The sequence below is a fragment of the Schistocerca gregaria genome, chromosome 1, assembly GCF_023897955.1.
Source record: "Schistocerca gregaria isolate iqSchGreg1 chromosome 1, iqSchGreg1.2, whole genome shotgun sequence".
NCBI classification, from domain to species: Eukaryota; Metazoa; Arthropoda; class Insecta; order Orthoptera; family Acrididae; genus Schistocerca; species Schistocerca gregaria.
This window is the reverse complement of record NC_064920.1, coordinates 622,482,961-622,499,026: the sequence shown is the minus strand read 5'-3', so window position 1 is coordinate 622,499,026 and position 16,066 is coordinate 622,482,961. Positions and strand designations below refer to the sequence as shown.

Below are 16,066 nucleotides of genomic sequence, written 5' to 3'. Positions count from 1 at the left end.
TCAACAAAAAATACATACTCCAAATTCAAAAAAATACAGCTCTTAAATTATGTAAAAAATATCATTTTGCTGCCGACATACACTTTCACAAATCCATACAAATATTAGCTGTCCAATTAACAGATTCAGATGTTTATCTTGGGACATCACTGCACTTCTGGAGTTTTCTTCTCCTGAAGCGCTGTTGGATGATGACGTCCTAGGTCCGTTCTTCTGCTCTGCTGTCACGTTCAGGGCTATTGACAATATCTCATGTATGTGGGGCTGTCCTAGGTTTGGCATTGTGTGTTGGGAGCTTGTTTATAGGGCACGAAATGTACCTGGATAATTTACGCTCTAACGCTGATGTAGAGGGGTTTTGTTCGACTTCTATTTATCTGTACATTCTTTCTCCAGAATAAAGGGTTGACGCTAAAAAAGGACATCATCTCACCGCATATCTGCAGGACTTCAAATGGGAGCACGAAACATTATTGGGCAATTGTGAATTGGAATTGTTCTTGGTAGTCTGCCACTTATTCAGTTTTGAATTGTGAGCTGTCGTCTGCTAAGGTCTGGCAGAGTGCACTTTGCAAGTACATGGAGCCGAAGTCTCACTGTGGCTTCAGATACAAATTCCCCTGACTCATTTGAGTATACATTTATAGTGTCAGTGTTCCTGCTTTTGCGCCATACTGGTACACAGAGCTCCAACGGAGTACACTTACGATTGGTCGGTGGTGTGTAGAATATATACTCGCAGTCTCCAAGTTATTACCTGACCTTTCGTTTTCGTCCACACCAAATGAATAAAGTAGCATTATTGGCTCCAAGCACTATGGGACTTAACATATGAGGTCATCAGTCCCCTAGACTCAGAACTACTTAAACCTAACTAATCTAAGGGCATCACACATATCCATGTCCGAGGCAGGATTCGAACCTGCAACTGTAGCAACAGTGCGGTTTCGGACTGTGGCGCCTTGAACCCCTCAGTCACAGCGGCCGGCAAGGAGCATTATTCACCCCTTTTGTGAGTAAAATCAGTTTTAATGAAAGTATTATTCTAAGATAACGAAAGTCATTTTTTCTCTTGATATATGACAAATATGATACCGATCACAAGCGAATATGACACATAGTATTTCAACTAACAAAATACAAACCAATCAAATCAGAAAATATAATTTAATTAAGGTTGTTGTCGGTGTCATCGTTGACTTACCCCGAGGCTTCGTCTGCATGTTACGTTAGGCAACAAATAATACTGTTCTAATCTGGGACCGCATTCACAAACAAGTACATAGCAGAATAAATAAGCTTGTACAAACAAGACAAAAATGGAACTTTCAAAAGTAAAAGAATGATTAACATTTTTGTAGTCAGTAACGACTGTGGTAGTATTCAATTACAAATTAAAACCTTATTTATTGCATAAGACAAAGGTGTGATTTTTTTAAAATGAATTTAGTGCCAACAGCAGAAATTTCGTAACGAATGCAAGAGTCTCTACTCGAAACTTTATTATTATGCAAAATTCATATAACATTTATTCATAACTTCGGACATATGAATTATCAGAGTTTAATCGCAGGCCTGATTATTAATTCTAACGAAACTCACAGCATGCAAAATTACGGTCTCATTTTGCCTCATTTTTTGGAAAAACCATATTTTTACTAAAGTAATCTCGTTACCTGCTTATAACAAAGTCGTTCATTGCAAGTCAGTATTGGGCCTTATATTTCGTATCTTGATATGCATCTACATTTACGTATCCACTCCACGAGTCAAATTGTAGTGTGTGGGGGAGTGTTCTTTGTGTAAATCTGTGACTCCCCACTTTCCTGTTATAATCACAAATAGTTCGCTGGAAGAATAATTATTGGCAAGCCCCATTGTGAGCTCGAATTTGACCAAAACTATCTGGGTATCTATTGGTGGATGCTGTTACAGGGATGTGTCCACCTTTGCCTTTATGAAGGGTTGAACTCTGCTGGGAACACTTTCAATGATACGTCTGAAGTGAAGTCGAAGTAGATACTCCGTGCGAATTGGTACGGGTTAGTTAGGTTTAAGTAGTTCTAAGTTCTAGAGGACCGATGACCATAGCTGTTAACTCCCATAGTGCTCAGAGCCATTTGAACCATTTGAATTGGTATAGGTGGAGGTTATACTTAACAGCCAAACTAAGTTAATAATGGGCTCCTCCTACCGACCCCCAGACTCCGATTATATAGTTGCTGAACAGTTCAGAGAAAATTTGGTGCTCGTAACAAATAAATACCCCACTCATACGGTTATAGTTGGTTGGGACTTCAACCTTCCCTCGATATGTTGGCAAAAATACTTGTTCAAAACCGGTGGTAGGCAGAAAACATCTGCCGAGATTGTCCTAAATGCTTTCTCCGAAAATTATTTCGAGCAGTTAGTCCACGAACCCACGCGAATTGTAAATGGTTGCGAAAACACGCTTGACCTCTTAGCCACAAACAATCCAGAGCTGATAGAGAGCATCATGACTGATAACGTGATTAGTGATCACAAGGTCGTTGTAGCTAGGCTCAATACCGTTTCTTCCAAATCCACCAGAAACAAACGCAAAATAATTTTATTTAAAAAAGCGGATAAAGTGTCACTAGAAGCCTTCCAAAGAGACCATCTCCATTCCTTCCGATCTGACTATGCAAATGTAGACGAGATGTGGCTCAAATTCAAATATATAGTAGCAACAGCAATTGAGAGATTCATACCTCATAAATTGGTAAGAGATGGAACTGATCCCCCATGGTACACAAAACAGGTCCGAACGCTGTTACAGAGGCAACGGGAGCATGCGAAGTTCAGAAGAACGCAAAATCCGGAAGATTGGCTAAAATTTACAGACGCACGGACTTCAATGCGAGATGCCTTTAATAGGTTCCACAACGAAACATTGTCTCGATATTTGGTAGAAAATCCGAAGAAATTCTGGTCGTATGTAAAGTACACAAGCGGCAAGACGCAGTCATTACCTTCGCTGCGCAGTGCCGATGGTACTGTTACCGACGACTGTGCAGCTAAAGCGCAGTTATTGAACGCAGTTTTCCGAAATTCCTTCACCAGGGAAGACGAATGAAATATTCCAGAATTTGAAACACGAACAGCTTCTAGCATGAGTTTCTTAGAAGTATATACCTTAGGGGTTGCGAAACAACTCAAATCGCTTGATACGGGCAAGTCTTCAGGTCCAGATTGTATACCGATTAGGTTCCTTTCAGATTACGCTGATACTATAGCTCCCTACTTAGCACTCATATACAACCGCTCGCTCACCGATAGATCTGTACCTACAGATTGGAAAATTGCGCAGGTCGCACCAGTGTTCAAGAAGGGTAGTAGGAGTAATCCATTTAACTACAGACCTATATCATTGACGTCGGTTTGCAGTAGGGTTTTGGAGCATATGCTGTATTCAAACATTATGAACCACCTCGAAGGGAACGATCTATTGACACGTAATCAGCATGGCTTCAGAAAACATCGCTCTTGTGCAACGCAGCTAGCTCTTTATTCGCACGAAGTAATGGCCGCTATCGACAGGGGATCTCAAGTTGATTCCGTATTTCTAGATTTCATTGACACCGTCCCTCACATGCGACTTCTAATCAAGCTGCGGGCCTGTGGGGTATCGTCTCAGTTGTGCGACTGGATTCGTGATTTCCTGTCAGGAAGGTCGCAGTTCGTAGTAACAGACGGCAAATCATCGAGTAAAACTGAAGTGATATCAGTTGTTCCCCAGGGAAGCGTCCTGGGACTTCTGCTGTTCCTAATCTATATAAATTACCTGGGTGACAATCTGAGCAGTTCTCTTAGATTGTTCGCAGATGATGCTGTAATTTACCGTCTAGTAAGGTCATCCGAAGACCAGTATCAGTTGCAAAGCGATTTAGAAAATATTGCGGTATGGTGTGGCAAGTGGCAGTTGACGCTAAATAATGAAAAGTGTGAGGTGATCCACATGAGTTACAAAAGAAATCCGCTGGAATTCGATTACTCGATAAATAGTACAATTCTCAAGACTGTCATTTCAACTAAGTACCTGGGTGTTAAAATTACGAACAACTTCAGTTGGAAAGACCACATAGATAATATTGTAGGGAAGGAAAGCCAAAGGTTGCGTTTCATTGGCAGGAAACTTAGAAGATGCAACAAGTCCACTAAAGAGACAGCTTACACTACACTCGTTCGTCCTCTGTTAGAATATTGCTACGCGGTGTGGGATCCTTACCAGGTGGGACTGACGGAGGACATCGAAAGGGTGCAAAAAAGGGGAGCTCGTTTTGTATTATCACGTAATAGGGAAGAGAGTGTGGCAGATGGGATGGAAGTCATTGAAGCAAAGAGGTTTTTCATCACAGCGAGATCTATTTACGAAATTTCAGTCGCCAACTTTCTCTTCCGAATGTGAATTGTTGAGCCCAACCTACATAGGTAGGAATGATTATCAAAATAAAATAAGAAAAATTAGAGCTCTAAGGTTTAGGTGTTCGTTTCTCCCGCGCGCTGTTCTGGAGTTGAATGATAGAGAGATAGTATGATTGTGGTTCGATGAACCCTCTGCCAAGCACTTAAATGTCAATTGCAGAGTACTCATGTAGATGTACATGAATGTCTGTGGGGGAATGGTAGAAGGCGGCCGCTGTGACCGAGCGGTCTACGCGCTTTAGTCTGAAACCGCTACGGTCGCAGGTTCAAATCCTGCCTCGGGCATGGATGTGTGTGATGTCCTTAGATTAGTTAGGTTTCAGTAGTTCTAGGGGACTGATGACCTCAGATGTTAAGTTTCATAGTGCTCAGAGTCACTTGAACCACTTTTTGGAATGGCAGCTCATTCTTCCTCGTGAATCGGAACCCCAACAGGTAGTCATGCTGTACGCTGGGGCCTGGAGTAAAACCTACATTCAACTCATCTCGAAGACGTTCCGTTGGGTTCAGATCGGTACTCTGGGCAGGCCAGTCCATTTTAGCAATGTTATTGCTCACAAAACGTAACCTAACAGATATTGTTTTATCACAGGGTGCATTGACATGCTGATTTAATCACCGTCTCCGACCTCTACTGCAACGCAGTACACGATGTCGCAAAATGTGTTTATGTCTTTCGCATTTAGCATTTTCTTACGCGCAATAAGGAGATCACACACCTTAACCACGAAAAACGTCCCCATACCGTAACACCGCCTGCTACGTATTTCACTGCTGGTACTACACGTGATGGAGGACAATGTGATCCTGCGATTCGCTAAATCCCAACTCTCCCACCAGATTGCTACAGGGTACGGTATGATTCATCACTTGAAATCAAACGTTTCCAGCCGTCCACTGTGCGCTGGCGTCGCGTTTTATACCACCTGGAGTAGAAATATGTGGCTTATGAGGAGCAACTAGACCATTGTACATTATTTTTAACTCCCTAGGCACAGTCACTCTGCTAGCTGGACAGCCGGTAGTATTTTGGAACTCACGAGTGATTCCTTCCGCCGATTTCTTGTGATTTTTTACGACCACCCTCCGCAATTCTCGATGGTCAGTGCCTGCCAGTACATGAGGTCTGATTGATCTTGGATTAAAATATGGTTGTTCCTGTGCGTTTCGACTTCACAGCCATATCGCGAACAGTCGAGTTATGTAGCTTTCGAAGTTCTGAAATGTGTCTAACGGATTCGTTACTCAGCTGAAATCCAATAATTTGTCCACGTTCGAAGTCACTAAGGTCGCCTGACCGACGCCTTTTGTTATTTATGCTTCTCTACCGATGTCACAGTACCCCAAGCTTTCTTTTATACTGGTGGTCCTGTTATACTGGCGGTCGTTTTATACAAGCGGGTCCGCCTCTTACTCCGCATTACACTGGAGTGTCTGGATACTTTTGATCAGAGACTGAACGTAGGAGGGAGCATTAGATAATAGGCTGACTCCTCTAGGAAAGAACACTTTAGAAATTTTAACAGTAAACCACAATATGATCCACATATATCTCATGCTTAGTAAATGAACCTGCGACGAAAAGCACTTCTCTTCTTTGGATCTTCTCTTATTCCTCTGTCAGTCTTGTCTGATGCGAATCCCATACTTATGAGCAATATTCAGGTATTGGTCGAACAGGTATTTTGTAAGGTAACTCCTTCGTGGATGTATTACACTCTGAGGGTACTTGCAATTCGTCTTAGTCTGCATTTATTCGAATGTTTCTCTTTAAATAGCTTCGTATACTTGTTCCCATATGCTTAATGAATGTGTTTACTTCCAGTGATTGTTCCACAATCGTGTAGTCATAAAATAATGAAGCTTTCTGCTTAGTAATGCGCATTAAGTTGCATTTGTTTGTACAGAAGGTAGACCGCCAAATGAAAGCATTCATTTACTGTAATTTGCGATCTTAGGCTGAACTAATGAACCTCTTCATTGATTTCACATTTCATTTAACATGTAACACACTAGGTACTGATAAACACGATTTTCATTGGACAAATCCTAGATCAGATAATCTTCAGAAACAAACGAATTACACCATTATCCAGAAAAATGAAGTGAGGTGGTTGACTTACTTTGAATTATTCTAGTAATTATATTGTCTTTGGTCTAAAATTTGTGTTTTTAGCAACTTAGCCGAAAGAAGGTGAGGACAAATAGTAATTAGTTTACTTTATAAACAAAAATATATCTACCAGATGTATTCTTTATGTAATGTGGAGAACGTATGTATTAAGTTCTTAACATAGCAGTTTACTTTCTTGTACATCTGTGAAATATTTCCATGTCCATAATTTATTCTGAGACTATTTGTCTCACACACTACGAGGGATGGTAAATGAGACAGTATGTCAGGAAAAGCTCGAGAATTCATTAATGCTTTTGTCCGTGAGACCAAAGCTTTCCAATGCTGCGACATGATCCCGTGCTCCAAATACGAGGGGGCTTCAAAAAGTAAGCTGCACATGTCGTCCCACGCTAAGATCATTGCTTATGAAGTGTGCCTCACTATTAGAAGAAAGAAAAACTTCTGGGTACCCTGCGGACACAGTTATGTTACGGTACGAATAACACGCGCATTAAAGTGTGCGAATGAACTGAATCGGTAACCGGAAACTTATTCCAAAGTCAAAGTACCCGAGACAGTACGATTCTTGTTGACAAAACGTTTAAATTCCGCACAAATTTTTGCGGCCAGTGGATCAAAATGCAATGATGCTTCCAGGTCATCGTGAAATGTTTCCGACAATTTGGCGAGTGCCGCACAGACGTGGGTGATGTTGATCAGGAAGGAAAGTCTTGCCATCGACGTCAAACACAAACAGCAATGTCCAGACAGTGAAGGAACGTATTCGCAGCAGTCGCAGATTTTCAGAGGATGAGGACGTTCACGGAGCGGTTCTGGAATGGCTCCGTGACCGAGGAGAGGAACTGGACGATTGGTAGGACGTTCCAACCGTTGCCTATACCTACTTGGTGACCGGCCACCTCAGTCCTGAGTTTAGAATTTATGAGTGAAAAGTTTGTATTGGGGGTCAAGGCGTTGATCCGAGTCAAAATAAGGTTAAAATACTAAATTTAAAGAATTTTGTGTGATTCAGATGGTTCAAATGGCGCTGAGCACTATGGTACTTAACAGCTGAGGTCATCAGTCGCCTAGAACTTAGAACTACTTAAACCTAAGTAACCTAAGGACATCACACACATCCATGCCCAAGGAAGGATACGAACCTGCGACCGTAGCGGTCGCGCGGTTCCAGACTGAAGCGCCTAGAACCGCTCGGTCACACCGACCGGCTTGTGTGATTCACCAACATTTTTGAACATGTTCAAAGTGAATGCTATTTATGTTAGAAAGTAACTGAAAAGCGTGCAATAATTAAAAACTCAGTATTAACCACCTAAAAACCGCGAAAACAGAGCTACTGGAATGTGAACATTAGGTCATTGCCAGATGTACTCTCGGTGCCACATCCGAAAATGATGAAATAAGCGTTCACTTATTCGTTAGTTTACATTATATTAAAATACTACAACATATTATAGAAACATTACAGTCAAAAATTAGTAAAAACAAATAGAAATTACGCGTATTTGCGGAAGTCGTGCTTACAATGCGATAATAAGCTTTCTTGAAGTACTTGCTGTCAACTATAGGAAACATAGAAACGAATGACGAGTGATCTACTGAATGCACATAGTGTAAAATACCTGCTAGAATCCGGCAGATCTGGTCTAAATAATTCTCCGAGCTGTAAGGGGCGATAAAAATTCCCGTTCGAAGGACGTACAATCCAGAATCGGTACGCCAATCAGGCAAAATCACCGTGAGTACTGAGGCAATCACAGCACCGACGCACCAGTTTGAAGATACCCGTTTGATAAACCACCGTGTCCTGCTGCTTAAAGAAGCCAATAACTAGATACTGCACATTCTCTCCCGACATAAATCGTCGGTCCTTCAAGGCCTTTTTAAAAGGACCGCAAGCTTGATAATCGCACGGGGAGAGATACTTGAGATGGCTTAACTTCTGCGTTACGACATTTGCGATATGCGGACGTTCGTTATAAGGAAGCAGTAGCAGCAGTCCTCGGTGCGCCGATGCACTACTGTGGCTTTCAGCAAACATGCTACCCCTACACATTCTACCGGTGTTTTTCCTACGGCAGCTAATAAAAGAATAACGGCACTCTGGTCTTGTCCGACCGGATTTGGTAATAATGTCGCCATAGTTCACGTTTCCGCATTTACCGTACGCACATCGGAAGGATACGATTGCTACACCAATGCCTTGCCTACATGTCGGTGCTTATATACCTGAATAGGTGCTTACTGCATCGGTGTCGTATTTCGTCTTATATATCCTGCAGCAGTGCCCTCAAACTGAAACTTCCTGAACGTTCCTTATAGAAAAAAAAAGTAAAATTTGAATGTAGCGCATATGATACCTGACGATGGAGGACGCTTTGGTGAAAAAAAAAACTGTCATGCATCGGTGTCACTTTGAAGTGTAGTGGAGCATTCAATGAAACTTACTTGGCCTGCTATAACAATGTGTAACTCAGTTTTTGGAATCCCATCGTATTTTAGGTGCTCTTCTACAGGAAATAGAAAGTCATTTTTAATACTTAGAACATTCGTGCAAACTGTAAATCCGGGCAACTTTAAGTAACGGATGCACGCGTAACGTGATTTCAGAGGCAAAGAGGGACCGGGAGAAGATGGTTAGGTAACTAGTTATGAACAATGACGTGAGCGCACATTTCATTTCCATAACAACGCATTTGTTTCAAGATGTAAATTGTGTTTGGTTAGCAAAATTCCTTGTCTCCTTTTTCGTACTTTATATTTTTATTTGTGCTACATGGTGAGTGAGTATCAATATTGAGCTATTCTATACGTTTCGGTTGTGTCCATTAACTACGCGTCCATACGATTATTTCAAATAAACTTTCTAGATGTCCTCGTGTAAATGTATTGTTTTGTCGCGTAAAATTCAGCCACTGTAGATGAACGACAAGTTTTTCCTAACTTGAATGTATAGTATTATCTTCATCATTGCAGTCAAGGGACAGTTTTTCTTTCGCAGTAGTTTCGTGTGCAGAATAACTTGGATCTCTTCGAATATTTATTTAGGTCAAGAACCACTACTTTCGAAACATCAGTTTTCAAACACTATATTTGAAATATTTAGACAACCTATTTATAATCCCGCTCTCATAGTCTTCAGTAGTTTGTTTCCCAGTAAATGTAGTGGAAGTTCCTGAGAGGACAGAAAAGGTAAGGAATTTCTTTTTAACTGGCAATGATGAAAAAAACTTATTACGCCAATCCTGTCGGCAGTTAAAAATAGTAGTTTATTTTAGTACAACGCATTTAAAAACATTATTTCAGTACGAGTACATTACTGTGCTGAAGAGAAGTTTTATCAGCCGCTCACTGCAGTTTTATTTGTGCTTCTTTCAGGACAAAGAACAGGAGTAAAGAGATGGCGGAACTACATTCTGCCAAGGGAACACCCTAAACAGGCAATTTGGGAAAGAATGAACTGTTCCCCCTAACGAAAAACAAGTGGCTACAATGGTGAGTTGTTTCATAACACTCTTTTTCCTAGCGGTTATCCGTCGTCCGGAGCCCGCTGCTTTCATGAATCATGTAAACCAAAGTTTTTCTGTAACGGTAGAGCCAGATTTACTATTGGTCGCTGAAATAAAATCAGTGACGAACCTTAGCTGGTAGTTAAGGGGGCGAAGCTCTGCTACATCGTTAGGAACAAGGCTACGAACACAAAATTTACTATCACTTACCTCGTAAGATTCTTCCGAGGATTTCACTTTCTCCAATGTGATGCTGCTGTTTTAAGCTTCATAATGAAGTCTGTAAGGATATTTTAATTGCCTTCGGGGCCGCATGAGGATTCTCATGAATACACTGTCGACTAATATCTTAGAGATATTTGTTCTCTTTTGACCAGGTGTCAGTTCTGCTAGCTTCACAGATAAGGAGCACAAATTCTAAAACCAATTGCATCCACTTATCAGCGAGGACTAACAAACGTCCACTTGATCGTAATTTTACTCATCCGTGTTCTGAGAGGAACGTTGGTGGAGGGTAAGATATTTCATGCGAAACACGACGTGCAGAGTAACTTGCCAGATATATGATACCTTCCGTTAAGCATACAACAACGTCTGTTGTTGCAGAGAGTGCAGCAGCCTCACAAGGGAAACGTATGTCCGATATTTCTGCTTCCCTGCCTAGCATGGCCATCGCTTCATACATTTCAGGTTAAACTCCATGAAGTAAAGACGATTACAGGAGTTTCTAGTAGTCGTCTTCCAGTCAATAGATGAAGTACTCGAAAGCGTAATGTCTTGTGTTCTTTCTCAGAAGCAACAAACGCAAGCGATACTCCACTTCTTTTCAGGAAGATGCTGATAACAAAGACCAATACATCAAAATTTTTGAGGCAATCATGTGTCCGTCGTCTTGCTAAAATACACTCACGAAAAAAAAAAACAACACCGAGAAGGAGTTGCGCGACATAAACGAAATTTGGTGGGCTTGTTTCTACATCTGAAAGATGATGTCTATTAAAACTTTGCTAGTAACGCCACTATGAGGATTCGGATCAGGTTTGCTCTAAATACTCGCTGCAACGGTCATGAGTGTTAGATACCTTTGAAATCTGACGTGGTTAGTAGATGTTGATCAAGAATGCCTTTAAGGCGACAAAGACGCCATTATCAACACCTCACTGATTTTGAACGAGGTCGTGTAATAGGGCTACGAAAAACTGGATGTTCCTTATGCGACATTGCGGAAAGCAGCCACTGTACAGGATTGTTAGGGTCGCAAGAAGACCAGGCTCTAGATGGCCACGTGGCACTATCCAGAGGGAAGACCATCGTGTTCCGCGTTTGGCTCTGGCGCATTATACTGCATCTGCAGCAGCACTTTCAGCAGCAGTTGGCACCACAGTGACATCTATTTTTTTTTTTCATCTTACAAATCACTACTGGTCTGTTTTCTAGAGGACAGTGAACAGACCCTCAACTTGCTACGACTGAACAATTCTACTTCTTTATTATATGTTTCCTATTTAGAGTAGTTTGGCTTTCTACTTTTTATCTTGTTACAATATATCCCGTCTCTTAGCAATCCCCAGAAGGTGGCCAGTACCAGTACCTAGCTACGTGGAAGTGGGCGGGGATTAACACGTAGCACAAACTTCAGCCAATTCCAGAATGAGATTTTCACTCTGCAGCGGAGTGTTCGCTGATATGAAACGTCCTGGCAGATTAAAACTGTGTGCTGGACCGAGACTCGAACTCGGGACCTTTGCCATTCGCGGGCAAGTGCTCTTACAATCAATTATATAACGTACTTTGTAATACTCATTTTCTACTACCAACAGTTACTTATTTTTCCTATTGGTGCTCACATTAACAAACCCACTACCAAGAGCATCTCCATATACTATCTGATTCTAGTTAGCTTAAGTTGGAAGGTCAGGAAGTGGCAAACCATCGGCTATATCCCTTTCTATAGACCTCAGCCTGTCCCTAGATTTCGCTAGGTGGGGAAGTCTTACGTCGTCTTCATCCCTGCGTCTATGACCTTCCTAGTTAGTCACGTATTTATATCCGTTCCAAGGACAAGCGACCTGGCCAAAGGCCGGCCTGCCCTCGTCGGCGGAAGACATTGATTTAGTGTAACTCTAGTCCGGTTGCTGCCAATGTGTGCCTCTCAGCGCACACGGCTTTTTTCTCCATCTTTCGGCCGCTACAGTATTGCTTTTTGATAGATTTTCTGAGCGTGGACCTAGATATTTTCGGTCAAATCTAAAAGCATCTTGCATTTCTCTACATCACGTAAAGCATAATATGTATCTTGTTCCCCCATGATTTGCCTCTCCCTGTGGGCAACTTGTGCGTTGCTTGGGCACCCGAAGACTATATGTTCTGGGGTGCAACCTCCACTCCACAGTCACAGACTGGCCCTGGCCTTTTCTCTATCGAGTTTAAATACAACGCATAAGGTCCCTGACCAGTTAGAATGTGTACTATCCCTTTTGCGGGCTGGAAATATTTCATTTTTAATCTTTCTCGAATAGAAGGTAAGAAACCATGTACTCGTCTAGCTATTTCTGAGGATTCCCACTCGCTTCGCCAGATTTCTTAGATTTGGTTTTTAATATGTGTACTACTCTGACAAGCAGTTCCCATTATGTTCTCTACCCTGATATAATCTGATTTTTCGTCCAGTACATTGCAGCTCGATGCCTTATAATTAAATCAACTGGACATGAACCCCTTATAACGTTTATCCCATCAGTGGGGAAGTTACAAATGCCCTAATTGATCTTAATATGTTTCTCTGGACTCATCTAACGGCCATAGACGGCCTGACCAGCCTGAGTCTATGGGCCCAGACACTTGCCCCATACCTAAGTATTGATGCAAGCAGACTCGTACGTTAGATCATTATTGCATTTAATGGGAGATGAAATCTCTGTTGCCCTATATTTATTATTTTATTGTATAAAGCAAGAGTTTTACTTGGAGCTTGCTCAATATGTGAGTCAAGTTCAGTCTCTGGTCGAGGTGGACGTCCAAGTATCTTGCCTCTATTTGACATCTTATCGCCACATCATTTATATTGATACCTGTATCTCTTTGGATCCTGCCTCTGAACATTATAAAATTAGACTTTTGTGGTGCCACTTCCAATTTGGATCTTTCACACCAGCCCAACACCCTTAGCATTGCTAATGCTGCTCTTTCTTCCATCTGCCTTCTAGAATTGGATTGGACTATTACTAGCAGATTATCTGCATAAGCCATTGCCCCCAGGACGATTGCCTCTTGCTGCAAGGTGTTCAGCAGCGGCTCTATGTTGATGTCCCAAAATATGGGACCACATACCGAGCCTTGAGGGCAACCTTTAGTTATACTCTTTGTGACAGAATGTCCCGGGGCCTCTAACTCTACCAGCCCCACACACTCCATCTCCCTTAACTGGGAGAAGGGGGAGGGCCACCACAGGTTGTTGAAAGCGTTTGCAATATCGACAGTTATTCCAGTTACATATTTGCAGTCCAAAGAGCGTGTAAGACTTATTGCCTTGTAATAGCGTCTTCCATCGATTTTTCTTTCTGAAATCCGAATTGGCACTCTTTCATGCCGTGCAAAAGCCGATGACTAGCCAGTCTATAGCAGAGAAGCTTTTCAAACGTTTTCCCCATAATGTCCAGTAGACGAATTGGTCTGTAAGACTTTGGATTAGCCGGATCTCTGTCCTTTCCTTTTTGAAGAACTACTACTTTGGCCTTCTTCCAGCACTTGGGAAATTTCGTCTGTTCTAAACAAGCAATATACAGTTGAGCCAACACTGAGGACAATTTAGGTAGCTTTTGAAGCACAACAACTGGTATACTATCCTGACCAGATGCTTTTTTCTTTTAAACATCATTAGTTTCTCTGTTACCTCACGAATCGAAAATGGATGAATCTGAACACAATTTTCTTCAAGAGCAAGCCTTAATTCGACCTGTACAGGTATGTCCTCTTGGGGATTGTCGTCTGGTAAGAAAACCTTTAATAATTCATCTGCTGCACTATCCCAGTCCAGAGTAGTCTCAGCATCCCTGTTGTCCTCTTTGATGGTGGAGAGGACTGTGGGCGCTCGAATTTCCTCTCAGACGATCTTATGGATCCAGAGAAAAATTTTCCTTAGCAAATTTATCCCAGCTTCGTTTTTGTACATCCTTTATTCTTTCCTTATACGTCTGACGATTCCTTCTATAAATCTGTAATAAAAATTGTCTTCCATCCGGTATATATATTTTGTGGTATCTGGAGACCATGGTACAAGACTCGGAGCAAGTGATTCCCTTGTCTCTGGTACTGTCCTATTTATAACGTCCTTCACAGAAGCCGTCACACTCTCTGCGGTTATGTCAACTTTGTGTAAAGGTCCACCGTCCTGCTCTGTAGGTTGAAAATCCCGGAGAAGCAGTTCCCAGTCAGTTTTAGTGTGATTCTTCATTGTTTGCCACTGATGTGGGCATTTCTGATCATCTCCTACCTCTGTTTCAATCACATTATCATCATTGGTGGTAACAGAGTCCAAGACCCGCCATCCCTGAATTCTCGTCACCATTGACTCAGTTCCAAGCGTTACATCTATGTAGTATTCACTCCAGCTCTATTTGAGTAGGCAGTAGAATTCTCGTCTTCATTAACAACATGTAAATTAAATTCCATTATAAAATATTCTAAGGCCGCGACTTTGTCATCTTGTGTTCCAATATACCACATCAGTGACTTAGCATTCACATCAAGAGCTATTATGACTCTTTTACCCTCTAATGCCCGCACTGTTTCTCTCAACTGTGCCATATATATTTCTATCTTAAGCCTGTACTAGAAATATATATTAACTACAAACCAATGACAGCTGAAAATATTTACAATACGACTACATGTTCGTTACGATAATTGGTTAACTTCTCTACTCGTATTTCTTTATTAAGTATTACTACAGAAGTCATTGAAGCATCTCATTCTACAACTAATTGATATGTCACAGGTATGTTTCGGAGTCTGCACCTCCACGTATAAGGTTCTTAAACATATAGTATGTCTCCTTGTCATTTTTAGGCCACTTTTCTAATTTCTTGTGTTACAACTTGGGCTTCTCATAGCATTAACTGTAAAATTTAAATTTTAAATAATGATCAAGGAGTTTGGGGGGGGGGGGGGGGGAGGGGGATGACCCGTACAAACAGTCGAGTCAGACGACGTTTTAGAACCATCTACTTGTACATATCTGTTAAATCTAACTTCCTACATCGCCTTTTGTATACTTTTTCTACTAACTTCCAAAGCTGTTCATGATTTGTTGGGAGATTTAAAGAAGCCAACTGTATGAAATCAACATCCTCCAGAACAGGATAGGTAATTCTATCTCCCTCCGGGTGCCTCTAACGCATAAGCTGTCTTGAAACCACGATCAACACATTAGGATCTTTCAGCCTTGCTAAACGCAAGGCATCCTCACATAATGTGTATACATTTCCCAGGCTACTGTTCTCAACTCATCCGGATTCTTTTCTTGCCAGCTGCCTGCCCAGCCATGGTGCCATCTTGTTCCCCTGTTTGAATCCCAACACCCCGAGCGGGATGTTTACTTTCATCACAAAATTCCACTGACACATTCTGCCAGGCTTCGCCACACTTATCTACATCATCGTTGTTCTCAACTTCAACACTCGAAGCGCTCCCATGAAGAGCTGTTCGTCTTAAATGTCCCGTCCTTGCGTCCCTCCTAGCCCTACTGGGTGATCTATACCTTTGGCCTTGCATTTTCACTAGCCATAATCCGTTCGTTGTTTCAATCTTGTCAGCAGCTTTTTATTTGTCGGACAGTCAACATCTTGTGACTTACACTTTTTGCCCCGATACTTGCACGGAATGCACACTGCTTTCTCGTCCTTTTTCGGACAGTCCTTCTTCATATGGTCAACTTCGCCACAATGGGCACACACTGATTTCTCATTATCACAGA

At 41.7% G+C, this 16,066-nt stretch overlaps 1 protein-coding gene across 1 annotated transcript in view; it reads left to right on the top strand.

Annotated features, from left to right (window-relative positions):
- The first annotated feature begins 9,291 nt into the window (after positions 1-9,291).
- LOC126359518 (tubulin alpha chain-like) overlaps positions 9,292-16,066 on the top strand; it is a 74,437-nt gene continuing 67,662 nt past the window's right edge. The window contains exons 1-2 of the mRNA XM_050007637.1: positions 9,292-9,362; positions 9,962-10,078. Coding sequence (XP_049863594.1) covers positions 10,076-10,078 — 3 coding nt within the window. The 5' untranslated portion in view covers positions 9,292-9,362; positions 9,962-10,075. The remainder of the gene's footprint in view (positions 9,363-9,961; positions 10,079-16,066) is intronic.